The sequence below is a fragment of the Perissodus microlepis genome, chromosome 17, assembly GCF_051167445.1.
Source record: "Perissodus microlepis isolate ML-2025 ecotype Zambia chromosome 17, ASM5116744v1, whole genome shotgun sequence".
Taxonomy (NCBI): domain Eukaryota; kingdom Metazoa; phylum Chordata; class Actinopteri; order Cichliformes; family Cichlidae; genus Perissodus; species Perissodus microlepis.
Window position 1 is genome coordinate 10,559,835 of NC_140477.1, and position 13,819 is coordinate 10,573,653.

The 13,819-nt window shown below is 39.2% G+C and overlaps 1 protein-coding gene across 17 annotated transcripts in view; it reads left to right on the top strand.

Moving 5' to 3' along the window:
• cacna1c (calcium channel, voltage-dependent, L type, alpha 1C subunit) overlaps positions 1 to 13,819 on the top strand; it is a 235,227-nt gene that overhangs the window by 196,205 nt on the left and 25,203 nt on the right. For 11 of the 17 annotated variants that reach the window (XM_084910562.1, XM_084910570.1, XM_084910577.1 and 8 more), the window contains 9 exons: positions 1,089 to 1,176; positions 1,283 to 1,390; positions 1,481 to 1,533; positions 1,623 to 1,769; positions 2,653 to 2,854; positions 3,464 to 3,622; positions 3,709 to 3,819; positions 6,197 to 6,280; positions 13,241 to 13,330. In XM_084910562.1, coding sequence (XP_084766688.1) covers positions 1,089 to 1,176; positions 1,283 to 1,390; positions 1,481 to 1,533; positions 1,623 to 1,769; positions 2,653 to 2,854; positions 3,464 to 3,622; positions 3,709 to 3,819; positions 6,197 to 6,280; positions 13,241 to 13,330 — 1,042 coding nt within the window. Of the gene's footprint in view, positions 1 to 1,088; positions 1,177 to 1,282; positions 1,391 to 1,480; positions 1,534 to 1,622; positions 1,770 to 2,652; positions 2,855 to 3,463; positions 3,623 to 3,708; positions 3,820 to 6,196; positions 6,281 to 7,138; positions 7,223 to 13,240; positions 13,427 to 13,819 lie in introns of all 17 variants that reach the window. The other 6 variants (XM_084910568.1, XM_084910564.1, XM_084910567.1 and 3 more) reach the window with 3 other exon arrangements.

Sequence of the window (13,819 nt, forward strand, 5' to 3'; positions counted from 1 at the left end):
AAAGTCTATTAAATTTGCTTTAAACTGTCTAAAAAGTAAGTATGTGCATAGCTAAATAGTTTCTGTTTATAAAATAAATAACATTAACAACATTACAGCAACAAGCTAGGCATAAAGATTTATTTATTTAGTAACATAATACACGTTGGTCTTCTTGGGAAGAATGCTTTCACAGCTATGGGACGTTAGTTAAAATAATAATAACAGTAGTTTGGTGTAGATGATGAAATGCTTGATGTTGAGTTCTGGGTTCTTGGGTTTTTGTTCCTGTTTTTCATGCTCACAGTACCCCCATTGTTTCTTTGAGTTCCTTTTTCTTGTCTGTGTTGGTGTCTTTGTTTTGTGTTCTGTATCCACTGTTTCTGTCACGTTGTTTAGTGTTTGCCTTCATATCTCGGTGTTTTTTTCTTTTTACTCTTCTACTTGGAAGGTTAGTCTTCTGTATCCAGTTTTACTTTCTATTTTTTTCCCCTCATTGTTTTTACCTGTTGCTGACTGGTGCACCTCTCCCCTCTTCCTAGCTGTGTGCCATCATGTAATCAGTTCCCAGTGTATGTATACTCCGACCTTTCTGTTTGTCATGGCGTCTGTTTTCTTACCTTCTTTTGTTCCCATGGTGTTACATGTTTTTTCATCCTCCTTGTGTTCCTGTTTGGTCTTTTTTGTATTTTGTACAATTTTTCAGCAGCCAAATAAACTGCTCACTTTCAGTTACTTCTCCTGCCTTCGACTTCTGCCTCTCGGTGCTCTCCACTCTAAGCCGTGATAAAATTTCAGTTTTACATTTTATGTTTCCCTAAAAACAAATCAAGGCTGTGTTAAATTCCTTTTTGTATCTGTTTTTTGTCATCTTTCTTAATTTCTTGTGAACTTTTATTTCAGTTGTCCATTGTATTTTGTCCATTTTTTGTCATTTCATTAGCTTTTCGTTGCATCAGCCTCCACAGTTTGTGTTTAAAAGTAAAGACTCTACTGAAAGCAGTTTATGGTGTGTGTTGTTCCAACATTACAAATATATTTTTTTAAGATGGTAAGATGTGGTCAATCAAATTGGCAGGTCAGTAGTTTAATCAAATGTGTGTCTACAGGTCCAGCGCAATTAATGTTGTAAAAATCCTGAGAGTTCTGCGCGTGCTTAGACCACTGAGGGCCATCAACAGAGCCAAAGGACTAAAGGTTGACATAGTCACGCATAAAAAATACACACAATGCACACTTATCTGTCCTCTAAAAAAAGGCATAGACTAATCACTCACTCTTATATTTGGTGGGTTTTTTGCAGCATGTAGTGCAGTGCGTGTTTGTGGCCATCAGGACTATTGGCAACATCGTCATCGTCACCACGTTACTCCAGTTCATGTTCGCCTGTATTGGAGTGCAACTCTTTAAGGTAAAAAAAGGGAATATGATCAGTTAGTTAATGTACTTTTTGAACCCTTTTTTAAATTCTGACTAAGAAATTGTTTCATGTTTCAATCAGGGAAAGTTCTTCTACTGTACCGACAACTCTAAGCAGACTCAGGCAGAGTGCAGGTAAGAGATCCCCCCTGCAGACGGCATCTTAATCTTTTTTCTTACAGTCTAACTACATTATGTGTGTGTATGTCTGTTTGCGTCCACAGAGGTTCTTTCATCACATATAAAGACGGGGATGTGGGGAAGCCTGACAAAGCCCCAAGAGTGTGGGAGAACAGTGACTTTAACTTTGATGATGTTCTACAAGGCATGATGGCACTGTTTGCCGTGTCTACCTTCGAGGGATGGCCAGGGTGTGTGTCTATATAACAACACAGTGCAGATGGTTTTTTTATGTATATATATTACGATCCCTTTTTTTATGAGTGTCTGAATTCAGATAAAACTTTGTAAGAGTGTAGAGTGGGGTCATTCTTACAATCCACATCCAAGGTCAACTCAGTAATTTATTGGTCCAAAATTGACAATAAGCCTTATAGCTGTGGTAAGTGTGGTTTCTATTGTCAACATAGAGATAGTACCGTATAAAGATTTAAAATATCATGTCACATTTGACCTCTGACATCTTTTTCAAAATTCTGATTGATCTGAAGGTCAAAGTGACCGACCTACACCACCAAACTATCGTATACACCAACCTGTAAATGCTCTTTTGCACAATATTATTACTGGATTTTTGCACTAACTTCTTTACTTCCTATTCTTCCTTAGATAGTCAGATAGTTAGCTTTTTTGTTAATTTATGTTGTAATTTATGTTAGGTCAGTCTGTCTTGTCTCTGCTAGCCAGCTAACTAGGCCTCTTAGTTAGCTAGTTTGGTGTTTTTTTCTGTTAACTTATGTTGTAAATTTTGGTTGCATGTAGCACCTTGGTCCTGGAGGAACGTTGTTTCGTTTCACTGTGAACTAAATGTATATGGTTGAAGTGACAATAAAGCCAACTTGAACTTGAACTTGATAATAATGACATGTAGAGGGTTTTCAGACTGACTAAACTGACTGTTTAAATACATAACAATTTGAATACATGCACAGTGTTCAAATATAATAGTTTTCTTTTGTAAAACAAAACAAAACAAAACAAAAAACCTTGTGATTGTGAAACTTCTTACTAAACAATGGAATAAATGCAATTTGTTTTTTAAATTCCAGATTTTATTTTCCGTCTCTTTGTCAGGTTACTGTACCGAGCCATTGACTCTCATGCTGAGGATGTGGGGCCCATTTACAACTACCGCGTGGTCATTTCCATCTTCTTCATCATCTACATCATCATCATTGCCTTCTTCATGATGAACATTTTCGTCGGTTTCGTCATCGTCACATTCCAGGAACAAGGGGAGCAAGAATATAAGAACTGCGAGCTGGACAAAAACCAGGTAGTGTTCATGTATATTTTGTGTAAAGTTACTACTCGATAAAATTATTAGTACTTTTGGAGCTTTTTTTTTGTTTGTATAGTGATAACTTTCTGTCTTTAAATCTCGTAGTACGGCAGACATACAGCAGAGAGATTTTTTTAAAGGTACAGAGGAGTGATTCTACTGTTCTGACAGGAGCGGGAAAGTCATTGTGTCATTTAGGAGCCACAAGGAAGAAGGAATAAGAGCCAGGCAATGGGGGTTTGACACGGATGAATCTGAAGAGGCTGAACATGAGTTTTAGGGGCAGAACCACTTCAGGAGCCCAGCCAGGAGGAGCTGCAGCAGTTCAAAAAAGATGAGACTAAACCTTACAAAAGGAACGAGGCCAAGGGCCTGCAGCTGCGTTCTCTGACATGATCCATGTTTCAGAAAGAGCATGTAAATGCAGACAGAGGATAGAAGAGTAGTCTGGCTTTTTTAGCGTGCCAAAAGACTTTTCTACAGCTTTTCCTCCATGACTGTCTGGGAACAGGGAGACACACAGCTGAATACTTTTGGAACTACATCAGCAGACACATGTAAATGGCAAATGCTCACCTTTGTGTTTGTGTGTGTATGCCACAGCGTCAGTGCGTGGAGTACGCTCTAAAGGCTCGTCCGCTGCGTCGCTACATCCCCAAGAACCCTTACCAGTACAAGGTGTGGTATGTGGTTAACTCCACCTACTTTGAGTATTTGATGTTCACACTCATCCTTCTCAACACCATCTGTCTGGCCATGCAGGTGAGTAATGTGTGCGTACATTTAGAAAAAAAAAACTCCCATAGAACTAACATTGCGTAATGAGTTTGTGTTTTTTTCCCCTGCAGCATCATGGACAGACCAAAAATTTCAATGATGCCATGAACATCCTCAACATGCTCTTCACGGGACTTTTCACTGTTGAGATGATCCTTAAACTGATCGCCTTCAAACCCAGGGTACGTTCACTCAAACAGCAGGCTAGAATAACAGTGATACCTGTGTAGGACTACAGACTAGAGAAATGTGAAAAAGCACAGACAAAGAGACATTTTATAATGTAATGGTAGATGAAATTAGATAAACTCACAGCTCTATCTATCAGTGCTCATTGCAGCCCGGAAGAAAAAGAGTTTAATAGTTTTTTTTTAAAGGCTTTTGAGTCACAGCGTTGCAGAAGACGGATTGTTGTGCTCTAAATTCATAATTCTTTTTCATTTCCTTCCTTACGATACGATGGATTTAAACCATGATTAGAGGAAAGCGTTTATGTGCCTAATCCCATTGTTCCCTTGTTATCCTGCTGTTGTTGCCGTGCCCAATCTAAGAACTTCCTGGTGCTTCAGCTATTTAAACAGTAACAGATGGGCATGCTCCCTCTTATTACCGCAGGGTTAGTGGAGAATCTTGAACGCAATCAACAGCAATAACATAGTTTCATATTATACTTTACTCCTTTGACTACTGTTGCATTGTACTAATCAAAAGAACAAAGGTTTTCCAGTTATTACAAAAGTTAATTGGGCTCATTAATGAAGACCATCTACTATTTTGCACACAATGTTTTCCAACCACTAATTAAATTACAAGTCTTCTGTTGTTTTGTTTTGTTGTTTCTTCCAATAATCCTCTGCAAAGTTTGTGCTTTTTATTTAAATAGTTGCAAGATGCTTATCTTGTAATGACTTTTGAAATGCTACGGTTAGAACATTTTGTCTGAGTAACATAATGCATGCTCTGCAGTATTTTAGCCAACGGTGGATTTTGGAACAATGAATTTTAGGACTTGGGAATTTACATCGTGCTGTGCTGCGTTATGTATGTGAGGAAGATGAACTGCCAGATCATGAAGGCAGCGTTTCTCTTTTTTAAAAAACATCAAAGTATCACCAGTTAAGTTGTGACTCTTTACGTATAAAATACTGACGAACTGATACTTGTTTTGCATCTTTCTTTCTTTTGTTTATTGTGGTGCAGCATGACAGCAGATTCCCAAGCCACAATGAACAGTGCTTAGGACATATGGTGTTGTGTATGCTTTTCCTTGCCTTGATAAACTTTTGCCTTAAACAGCCATCGCACAGGACGGAGGAGCTCACTAATGCTTTTGCTTCTCAGGTCTCACAGACGCCAGGAATTCGCTCCAGTAATGTTTGCCTCATTCTATTTAACCTCAATACTTTTTGATAGGTTGATCAATGGATGGGCAACAGTAACACTAACAAAGACTTTTACATGTTTTTACAGTTTTTCCCTCTCTTTTATATTTTTAAGTCTTTAATGAATCACATAATCTAATTATTTATTTAGACTACAATGCTTTTTTTTTTGTCTAATCTCTCTATTTAATCAATTCATAAATGAATATTTGGGTACTAATGCCAAACCTCCGTTTGACTAATATTTAACTCTCAGTTCTCATTATTATTCCTAAAACTGAAAACAACTTCATTAAAACCACTGTTGCCAAGGATACCTTCTAATATCTGCACTGTGCAGACGAATTATGGCAGGAGGAGTTTTTTCCCCCCTTTTTTTCATGTTATCTCAGCTGCTGATGACAGATGAAGAAGCTTAAAATAGATCAACAAGATTGATCTCCATTCCCCGTCAGTGTGTGTAGCCACCAATTTAGCAATTGGTGCAAACAGTTGCGTGATATTTGTCATGCATACCTTACGACTTAATGTTTTTGTTGAAATTATTGTAGGTAGTCGCTAGTTCCATTCCTGTAAAATATGCAAAACTATGACCGAGAACGATAAAAGTCAAAGTGATCCAGATGTGTTTAAAAAAAAAAAGAATAATCACAGTGACGTATTAGACGACAGTGTATGCAGACGAAACTCCAAGGTTCATTAATGTTCAAAGACGCAGCTCTTTGTAATTACACTATAAAAATAAATGTGAATAATACCATTCTGGCCTGAAGATATAGGGATGTATTTTTGCATAAATACTGCCTTTGTACCAATGCTGATAAAGAATTGCCCACAATAAGTTAAGTAAACAAAGTCGGCTTTCAGTGTAATCACTGCCACAGCTTTGCTGAATAGCCCCGAGATGCACGTGGAAGATGTAAATAACCATTTAACCCACCATCCTTCGCAGAGCAGGAAATTCAGCTGCACTCGATGAACAGATAGCTCAGTGGAAACTTCTTATCCTTTCATGTGTTGGTTCATCAAGTGTAGCTGATTTTCTTTCTGTTTCCTCAATGTACTATACAACCTCATACCACCTTGATAAGGGCTGCGAAGTGGCAGCAGATGTTGTTTTCCTTCTAACCTACCTTTCTTACCCTCCTCCTCCTCTTGCTCACCTCATCCTGTGTAGGGGTACTTTAGTGATCCCTGGAATGTGTTTGATTTCCTCATCGTAATTGGCAGCATAATAGACGTCATTCTCAGTGAAATCAACGTAAGTACGACGTCCCCCCCCCCTTCCCACTTCACTCTCCTTGTCTCTCCCTCTCTGTCTTATGTCCTCTCACTCTGTCTTACCTTCTTCTGCTCTCCTTTCCTTTGTGGTTACTCTCTGTCATGCTGTCATTTCTCTTCATCTATCTTCTTTGCCAGCCTCCTCCTTCTCTTCTTCCTCCTCCTTCTCTTCCTTTCATTCTTAAAACCAAGATGGCCGCTGCCACGCACGGGACCCCCACTCCCACCCACCCACAGCCACAGAGGTTCCTGAGCGAGAACAAGCTTCTTCCTGGGTTTCACAAAAAGTCGAGGAAACAGAGGCAGGGTTTAGCTTTGAGCACAAAGGTTTCTGTCTTGCGTCCTCTTTCCTAACTCTTCACAGTATCTAAAATGTTGTTGGGTTTTTTGGCTTCTTTTCTTTTGTTTTTTTGGCCACACTGTGACACTCAGGTTTGATCCCCCTGACTAACTGAACTAACTCACTGACCAATCACAAACAGCCTTACGCAGCTTTTTCTCATTTTTTTTTAGTTGTGATTTTGTTGCATATTGTTCCTTACTGTTCCTGTTCCTGTTGACATTTCCTCTCATGGACAAGCATGACCGATCGCTGCTGCTCTACCTGTGCTGTCTATCTTCTTCAGACTGCCCCCTCTTTTCTTTTTGAGCCTTTTTTAAATTTTGTTGTTTCTTTCCCTTTCTACTCCTACTAAAAACTCCAGTGCTCATGTATGTAATGGTTTTTATCTTATTTTTTCTCCTCTCTCCTTTAATTTCCGTTCTTTCCATTTTTTTAAATGTCTTATGTTTTGTCCTTTTCTTCTGTTGTTTTCCTTTTCTGTCCATCCCTACACAGCATTATTTTGTTGATGCATGGAACACATTTGATGCCTTGATAGTTGTGGGTAGCATTGTTGACATAGCGATCACTGAGGTTAACGTAAGTAGTCCAAACTCCCTCCCTCCCTTCCTGCCTGCCTGCTCTGCCATTCCCACACACACAAACAGACCGAGCGCTGATACCCATCTCGCATGCTTTCAAATGATTAGGAAAACTTCAGCTGCACAATATTTTAACCTAAGAGATGGCTGAGTAAGTCTGGCAGATAAAACAGCCATATGGGGCCCGATCAAACTGGAAACTACTGGCTTCTGAAGGGTTTTTGTAGTTTTTGAGCTTTGTTTTCTTCCCATATCTGATTATCTTTGGACGTGGTAAGGTATCGCCTCCTTTCATTTTGTTTTGTTTTTTTTCTTTTTGTGTAAGAAAATGCCTCCTTCCCAAGCAATCCTAATCACTTTTTTACTATTAGAAGCAGTGTGAAAATGCCAAATTTTCAGTGCGGCTTTTAACATTTGAAGCTGCTTGAGATATGTTTTCACGCCTCGGTCTGCTTAGTATCAGTAGCATCAGAGACTATTGCATTTGTCAATAGAACCGATTGCATTTCCTCAGCACTTGGTTTGGTTACACATTGGTTTTATTTGGTCTTTCATCACTGCCTTAGGGGATACATTCCCCTGGCATGATGGACACTGTATAGCATGACAGATACAACAGTGGTATATCCAGGCCTGTTACTGTATCCAATTTATCTTATGCAGAAATTATATTCTGAATGAAGGAACAAATGCAGATTCTCATATTATAACAACAGTGTTTTGAGGGTAAGAAGAAAAGCGCTTTGAGTTCATATATAGCGAGAAAAACTTAAGGTAGCTATGAGAAACATACACGAGTTGCATTTTCTTTTGTCCAACAGTAGCAATGTGGAGACATGGGGAACAATTTGATCCATAAATGGATTTACTCGGGACCCATGAAATTTATGTAAATGTATGTATGAATTCATTTATCATTGACGTGGAGGCCCTATGGTCAGTGGTGGGGCTGAATAAGAATGAATATCCCAAACACAAGTCAAATGTTGAGTGTCTATTGTATTTACACTTCAGGGACAGTTAGTGTTTAATTCATGTGGTACTGAAAGTGCTCTTTGGCAGGAGTAGAGTTTAAGAACTGCACGGTCCTTTTCATTTATCCTTAGAGGAAAGTGCATTTGTACTAATGATCGGGCTCACCGAAGACCTTAATGTTACTTCGACATTCCTTCTACCTGCCCATCATTAAAGTTTCTTTGATGGTTTCCCTTCAATCTGAAAAGCTTTGCATCTTTTGTAAAACAAAAAACAAAACACGAGAACAAGTGTAATTCTCTATACACTTATGGTAAAAAAAAGTTCACCCTCTGTCAATTCTAAAATACATCAAGACATATTTTTTTAAAAAAAATATCTAGTCCTTAATAATTCTTAAAATTAGGTCTTACTTATTTAACAAAAATTGAGCCAAAATCCAGAAGCAGTGTGTCAAACATTGAGGACTTTGACTGGGCCATGGCAACACCTTGATTCTTTTCTTTTTTTAGCCTTTATGTTGTAGATTTGCTGCTGTGCCTCGGATCATTAACCTGTTGCATGACCCAATTCAGCCAAACCTTAGCTGTCAGACCGATCGCCTCAAGTTTGACCCTTGTATGCTTTGGTATACAAAGGAGTTGATGGTCTATCAAAACAAGCTTAAATCACTGTTGGAGTGGTTGGTATGAGGTGTTTGTGCTGTGATTGGTTTTCTCCAAATGTTCTGCTGTGCATTATGGCCAAACATCTCCACTTTGGTTTCCACTCTTGGTCCAAAGGACATTATTCCAGAAGTCTTGTGGTTTGTTCAGATGCAATTTTGCAAACCTAAGCTGTAGTGGCATAGTTAGACATTCTTTTTCTACTTGTACTGTCATGAACTTTATCACTTAACAACTAACTGAGGCCTGTAGAGCATGAGATGTAGCTTCTTCCAGGGTTTTTTTGCAGTGTGGTTTGACTTAGAGATAAATTTCCTGCACATGGCTTCTGGATTTTGACTTATTTTATGTTAAATAAATAACACAGTATAAGATGTTTAGTTTTGTTGTTTATCTGAGGCTGTATTGAGATCATTTTAAGACCTCCTAAGGACTAGATCAAGGACATAGCACCTTCAAGAATCAGTACTTTTACCCTAACTTAAAGAAGTAAGTGTTTAATATTAGTATAATGTTGATGGAGTTCTGACTACATGTTTGAGTCAGAGTTGAGGGTTAGCATAACTTGAAAAGGAAAATAAAGACACCAGGAGAGAAGAGCTGGCCCAGTTGTGGTGAAGGGTTAAAAAGAAAGCAGCCACCCATCTCTTTTGTTGATTTCAGTCACAAAACATAGTGGTGCTGGTGTTCTCTACAGTGATCTTGGAAAGAGCTAGGTGTAGCCAGTCTTTTTGGTAAGCAGAGCTTGGCTATTCCTCAGCTAGAAAGAACAAGGTCCTTCAAAGTCAGTCATTAGTCTTCTAATCTAACATAATAAAGAGCACTAAAAGACTTTTATTTAGGAGGTCACAATAAATACAGCCTTTTTCTGTTTAGGATTGGAGATCCACATATTACCAGCTTAAAAATTCCAACTGGTTTGAAAACATGAAGCAGGAAGAGAGCATGCATACAAGTAGATCAGTACTTTATTTCATATGCAGCTTTTCCTCCTCAGATAGAACTGGTGAGGCATACAAATACAGTACAGTTACTGTATTCCAGGCATGTATGAGCTAAGCGCTTGTATTCATGCCATGAGGAAGGCATTTGTCCCCATGAGAGGCTGACAAAGCTGCTTATCGTTGCTTGGGTATGCTTAGATATGTGCTTTATTTCGTTTTTCTATTTAGTTATTAAAACAATTTGCTGTCAAGGGACTCAATAAAGGATCATAAAGTATCTTCAATATTGTATCTAATCTTGAAGCTCATGTTTAGAAAGGCACAAATGTCAATTTAAATAAACAGGTCGAATAACCACCTTAAGACTGAGGTGTGTTGGGCCAGAGATATCCACTTTTGTCATCTATACAAGCCGCTGATGTTGCACTTAGCACTTTGGTTTGGAGATTGCCTTTGATTTGAGTGAGTTGGTTAATTGGGAGATTGATTGATTTGGTTAATTGGTTTGCAGTTCCTTCTGAATGATTCATCATATTGTTTTCTAACCTCTAACCTAAAGGCATGCCCCAAGTTTGTTTGTTTTTTTCCTCCTCTTCATTTTCTCCTCTGGTAGTTTTTAATAATTTGGGCGATGCGCTGCCCAAGCTACCTTTTCTGTCTTTATCTCCTGTAGTTTTTTCTTTTCCAGTGTCTTTTTTTTAAGAAACCCTCCGCACTCTGAGAACTCTTGACCGTTTTTGAACTGGGGCCCTGTCACATAGACATTTAAAATCTTAGCCTGCGACTGCATCAGCCACGAAAGCACAAGTGAATGTATTTAACAGCCGCCATCTCCTTAGTCGCATCTCTCAAATGTACACGAGTGTACAGTGGAGTGCAGTAACAGGCTGGCGTTTAAAACCTTATCACTTTGCCTGTAGTAAATATTTAAAACGTCCAATCTAAATGCACCCACTTCGCCGCTCCTTTGGGTGCCTGGTTGACTTAGATTAGCCGCATATCTTCCGGTCATTAAAACCGAATATCCCCTTAATCCTGGATCTCTAATTCTCCCCAGAAACCTGCGGGTGCTTCTTAAACCTTGTATGGTTTCTTTTACGTTTTGGTTTTGGTTTGAGTAGCAGTAGTTTGAACAGATCAGTAGTGGTTTGCTCTGAGCGGTGTCTTGCAGACAATGCCAGTATGGACTGCATCTCTTTCTCTATCTTCGGAATGCCTCTTCTTCTCCTCTCCATCCTCCTCCTCCTTCTCTTTTTCTGGGCCTTTTCAATGCACTGAACTCTTCTTTTATGGATGTTTATCTCTCTCTTTTTCTCTGTCTTTTCTTTGACGTTTGATTGCGGTGCAGCTTGCTCACATAAAATGAAAGCTGGGTAACATGGGTCTCTCGTGTGTTTCATATGCCCTACGAGGTCCACAATTATCCGCTCTATATGTAAACATGTGTTTTAAAATATACATAAATATGACAAATGAAACAAAAATATTTTCGAGCTTCTGTAACGTAAATTATCGGGTAAGAATAATCCCATGACACACATGTTACCCATTAAACTGACTGAACTGATGAAATTTTTTGCTTGAAAAAATTGGCGTGCAATGTGAGTGAAAAAATCGGATCCATTTTAAACGTGCTCACATCTGCACTGTAGTTCAGCCTATATATTGTGTATATATTATAATTTGACTGTTTGGTTATTTTTTTTAGTACTAAATTTGTGTTTTGCTAAAAGTATATTTTATTTGAGAATCTTCCAGGGCCAAAAATTCCGTGTAGTATCAATATTTTACTTTTGATGTGTTTTAAAAGAAGATAAATGAAGGATATTTTAAGTTTAATTGGATTCTGTGTCAAAGCTTTGATTTCAATTTGAAATGAAAGCACATTGCAAACAATGGCCCTTAATCATAATCCTCAGAAAAACACTCAAACATGCCTTTAGTTTGTTGCTTAGTCCACACTTAATATAAATCAGGTTATCTTCCTTCCCTATACCCTTCCGTCCTTCCTTCCTGCAGATCCTTCCTTTATCCCTCCCTCCTTCCTACAGTTGCCCTTTCTTCCAACCTTCCCTTCCCTCATCGCCCCCCGATTGCACCTCAGTTTTCTCATACGCTCACACAAACGCACATATACTCATATTCTCTCTTCAGGCTTGCTATGCCTGATCTCCTTTTTTATGTGAAGAGATTATTACTTTTGTTTTTCTATTATTTACGTTTTCTATTTAGAGAAGTGGTGCATCGTAAAGACTTTTTACTCTGTGTACATCGTTAGTATGTGTGTGTGTGTTATCATAAAGGCGTGTAGATGGCCCTGTTGAAATCCCATAAAATCCCTCATTCCTTCCTTCCTTGTTTTCTTCCTCTTTTAATTTGTTTTCCAACTCTTTAAAATAATTTCCCTGCATGTCTTCCTTCCCTTCTTCTACTCTTCCTTTTCTTTCCCAATTTTCTCCTTAATTTCCTTCCTATTGTGTCTCTTAAACACCCTTTTTCTCTCTTCCTTTAAACTCACCCGCTCAGGCCTTTTTGATTTTGAAAACAAGGACAGGAAGTAATGATGCGTTTATTTTGTGAGGGGTATTTCAACACGGCCATTTCTAACGCAGAGTGACGCGCTTCCGAGTCATAGATTGAACTGTTAGTTAATCTATCACTCCCAGCAGTCTGAAATGTTGCAGTGCCAGGGAAAACCAGTGGGTGGCTCCCTACAGCACAAGGTTTGTGTGCTCGTACATGCAGACACACACAAGCTCTAATTTCCACAGTCTAGCATCGTCTTTGTAGTTAGTGGAACTTACAGAGTTTTATGTGTTATCTTACCAGCATCTTAACTGTGGATGCTTCCTTCAAAGTAAAACTTCCAAAAAAATCTTAATTTCACATGAATTGTGACTATTCTCTGGTGAAAGATGCACCTGATTAATGTAGGTAAATTTGGTTAAATGTCGATTCACTTAAATTATCCCCGATCATATACACATATAAGCTTTTGCACATAGACACACACTCTACGACAACTCTCACCCCCTGTGTTGCAGCTCCTTAGCGTTATTCATTTTTTTGTCCCTCAAGGACAGAAATTTCCCACCATCTCTCATCACTACATGTTTCAGTCTTCTAGTATCTCTGATAAGAAGTGATTCAGCCTGATGTGGCCCTCGCAGAGGATAGGTCAGTCTCTAGATGCAGTAATATCACACAAATATCTCCCTCTAATATCTGGCTCTGATGAGATTATATTTATTCACCACCATATGAGTCCTGATCAGATATTAAACTCTGTCGGTTTGTGATTTTTTTTTTTTCGTTTTCAAAAAAACAAACAGCAAAACACACAGACACACACATAAACACACTTGCACCGTGACACAAACACACACACCAAGGCGCTACTCTGGTGCTGATGTTTGTTGCCTTTCCTTAAAGCCGGCTGACTCCTCCTCGTCCTCGTCCTCGTCCTCTTCGTCCTCCTCTTCCTCCTCTTCCTCCTCTCACCCCCCTGTGGTAAGGCCAATGGTACGCTCCGACGGTAACCTCGCCCGCCGCCCTACCTCCTCCACCATCCCTTCATCCCTCCATCATTCCATCCCTCCCTCTGCTATGCCATCCACGGTATGATCTTCTCGTCCACTCTGTCATCTCCCCCTCTGTCGCTCATGCTGTTAACTTCTGCAGCATGCCAAGATATATATTGCTGTTGTTTGTGCTTTTTTAAATGTTTATACATGTGTAGTCCTATATGGTGAAGGACACTGTACGTTATGCAGGCCTAGTATCACTGGAGTCTTGTGACTTTCCTTGGTGGCTGTCATTCTTGCCATGGCGCAAGCTGCCCCCACTTCCTCCCCATGGCTTGCAAGTTGCCCTCCGTATGGAAGTGGTATCTTTTGTGCTTCGTCATCAGTACGAGCCATCATGGTCACGCTGTCACGCTGTCTCTCTTTTTCTCACTCTTCTCCACTGATCTATCTGTCCGTATCTGTCTCTTTATCTGTATCTGTCTGT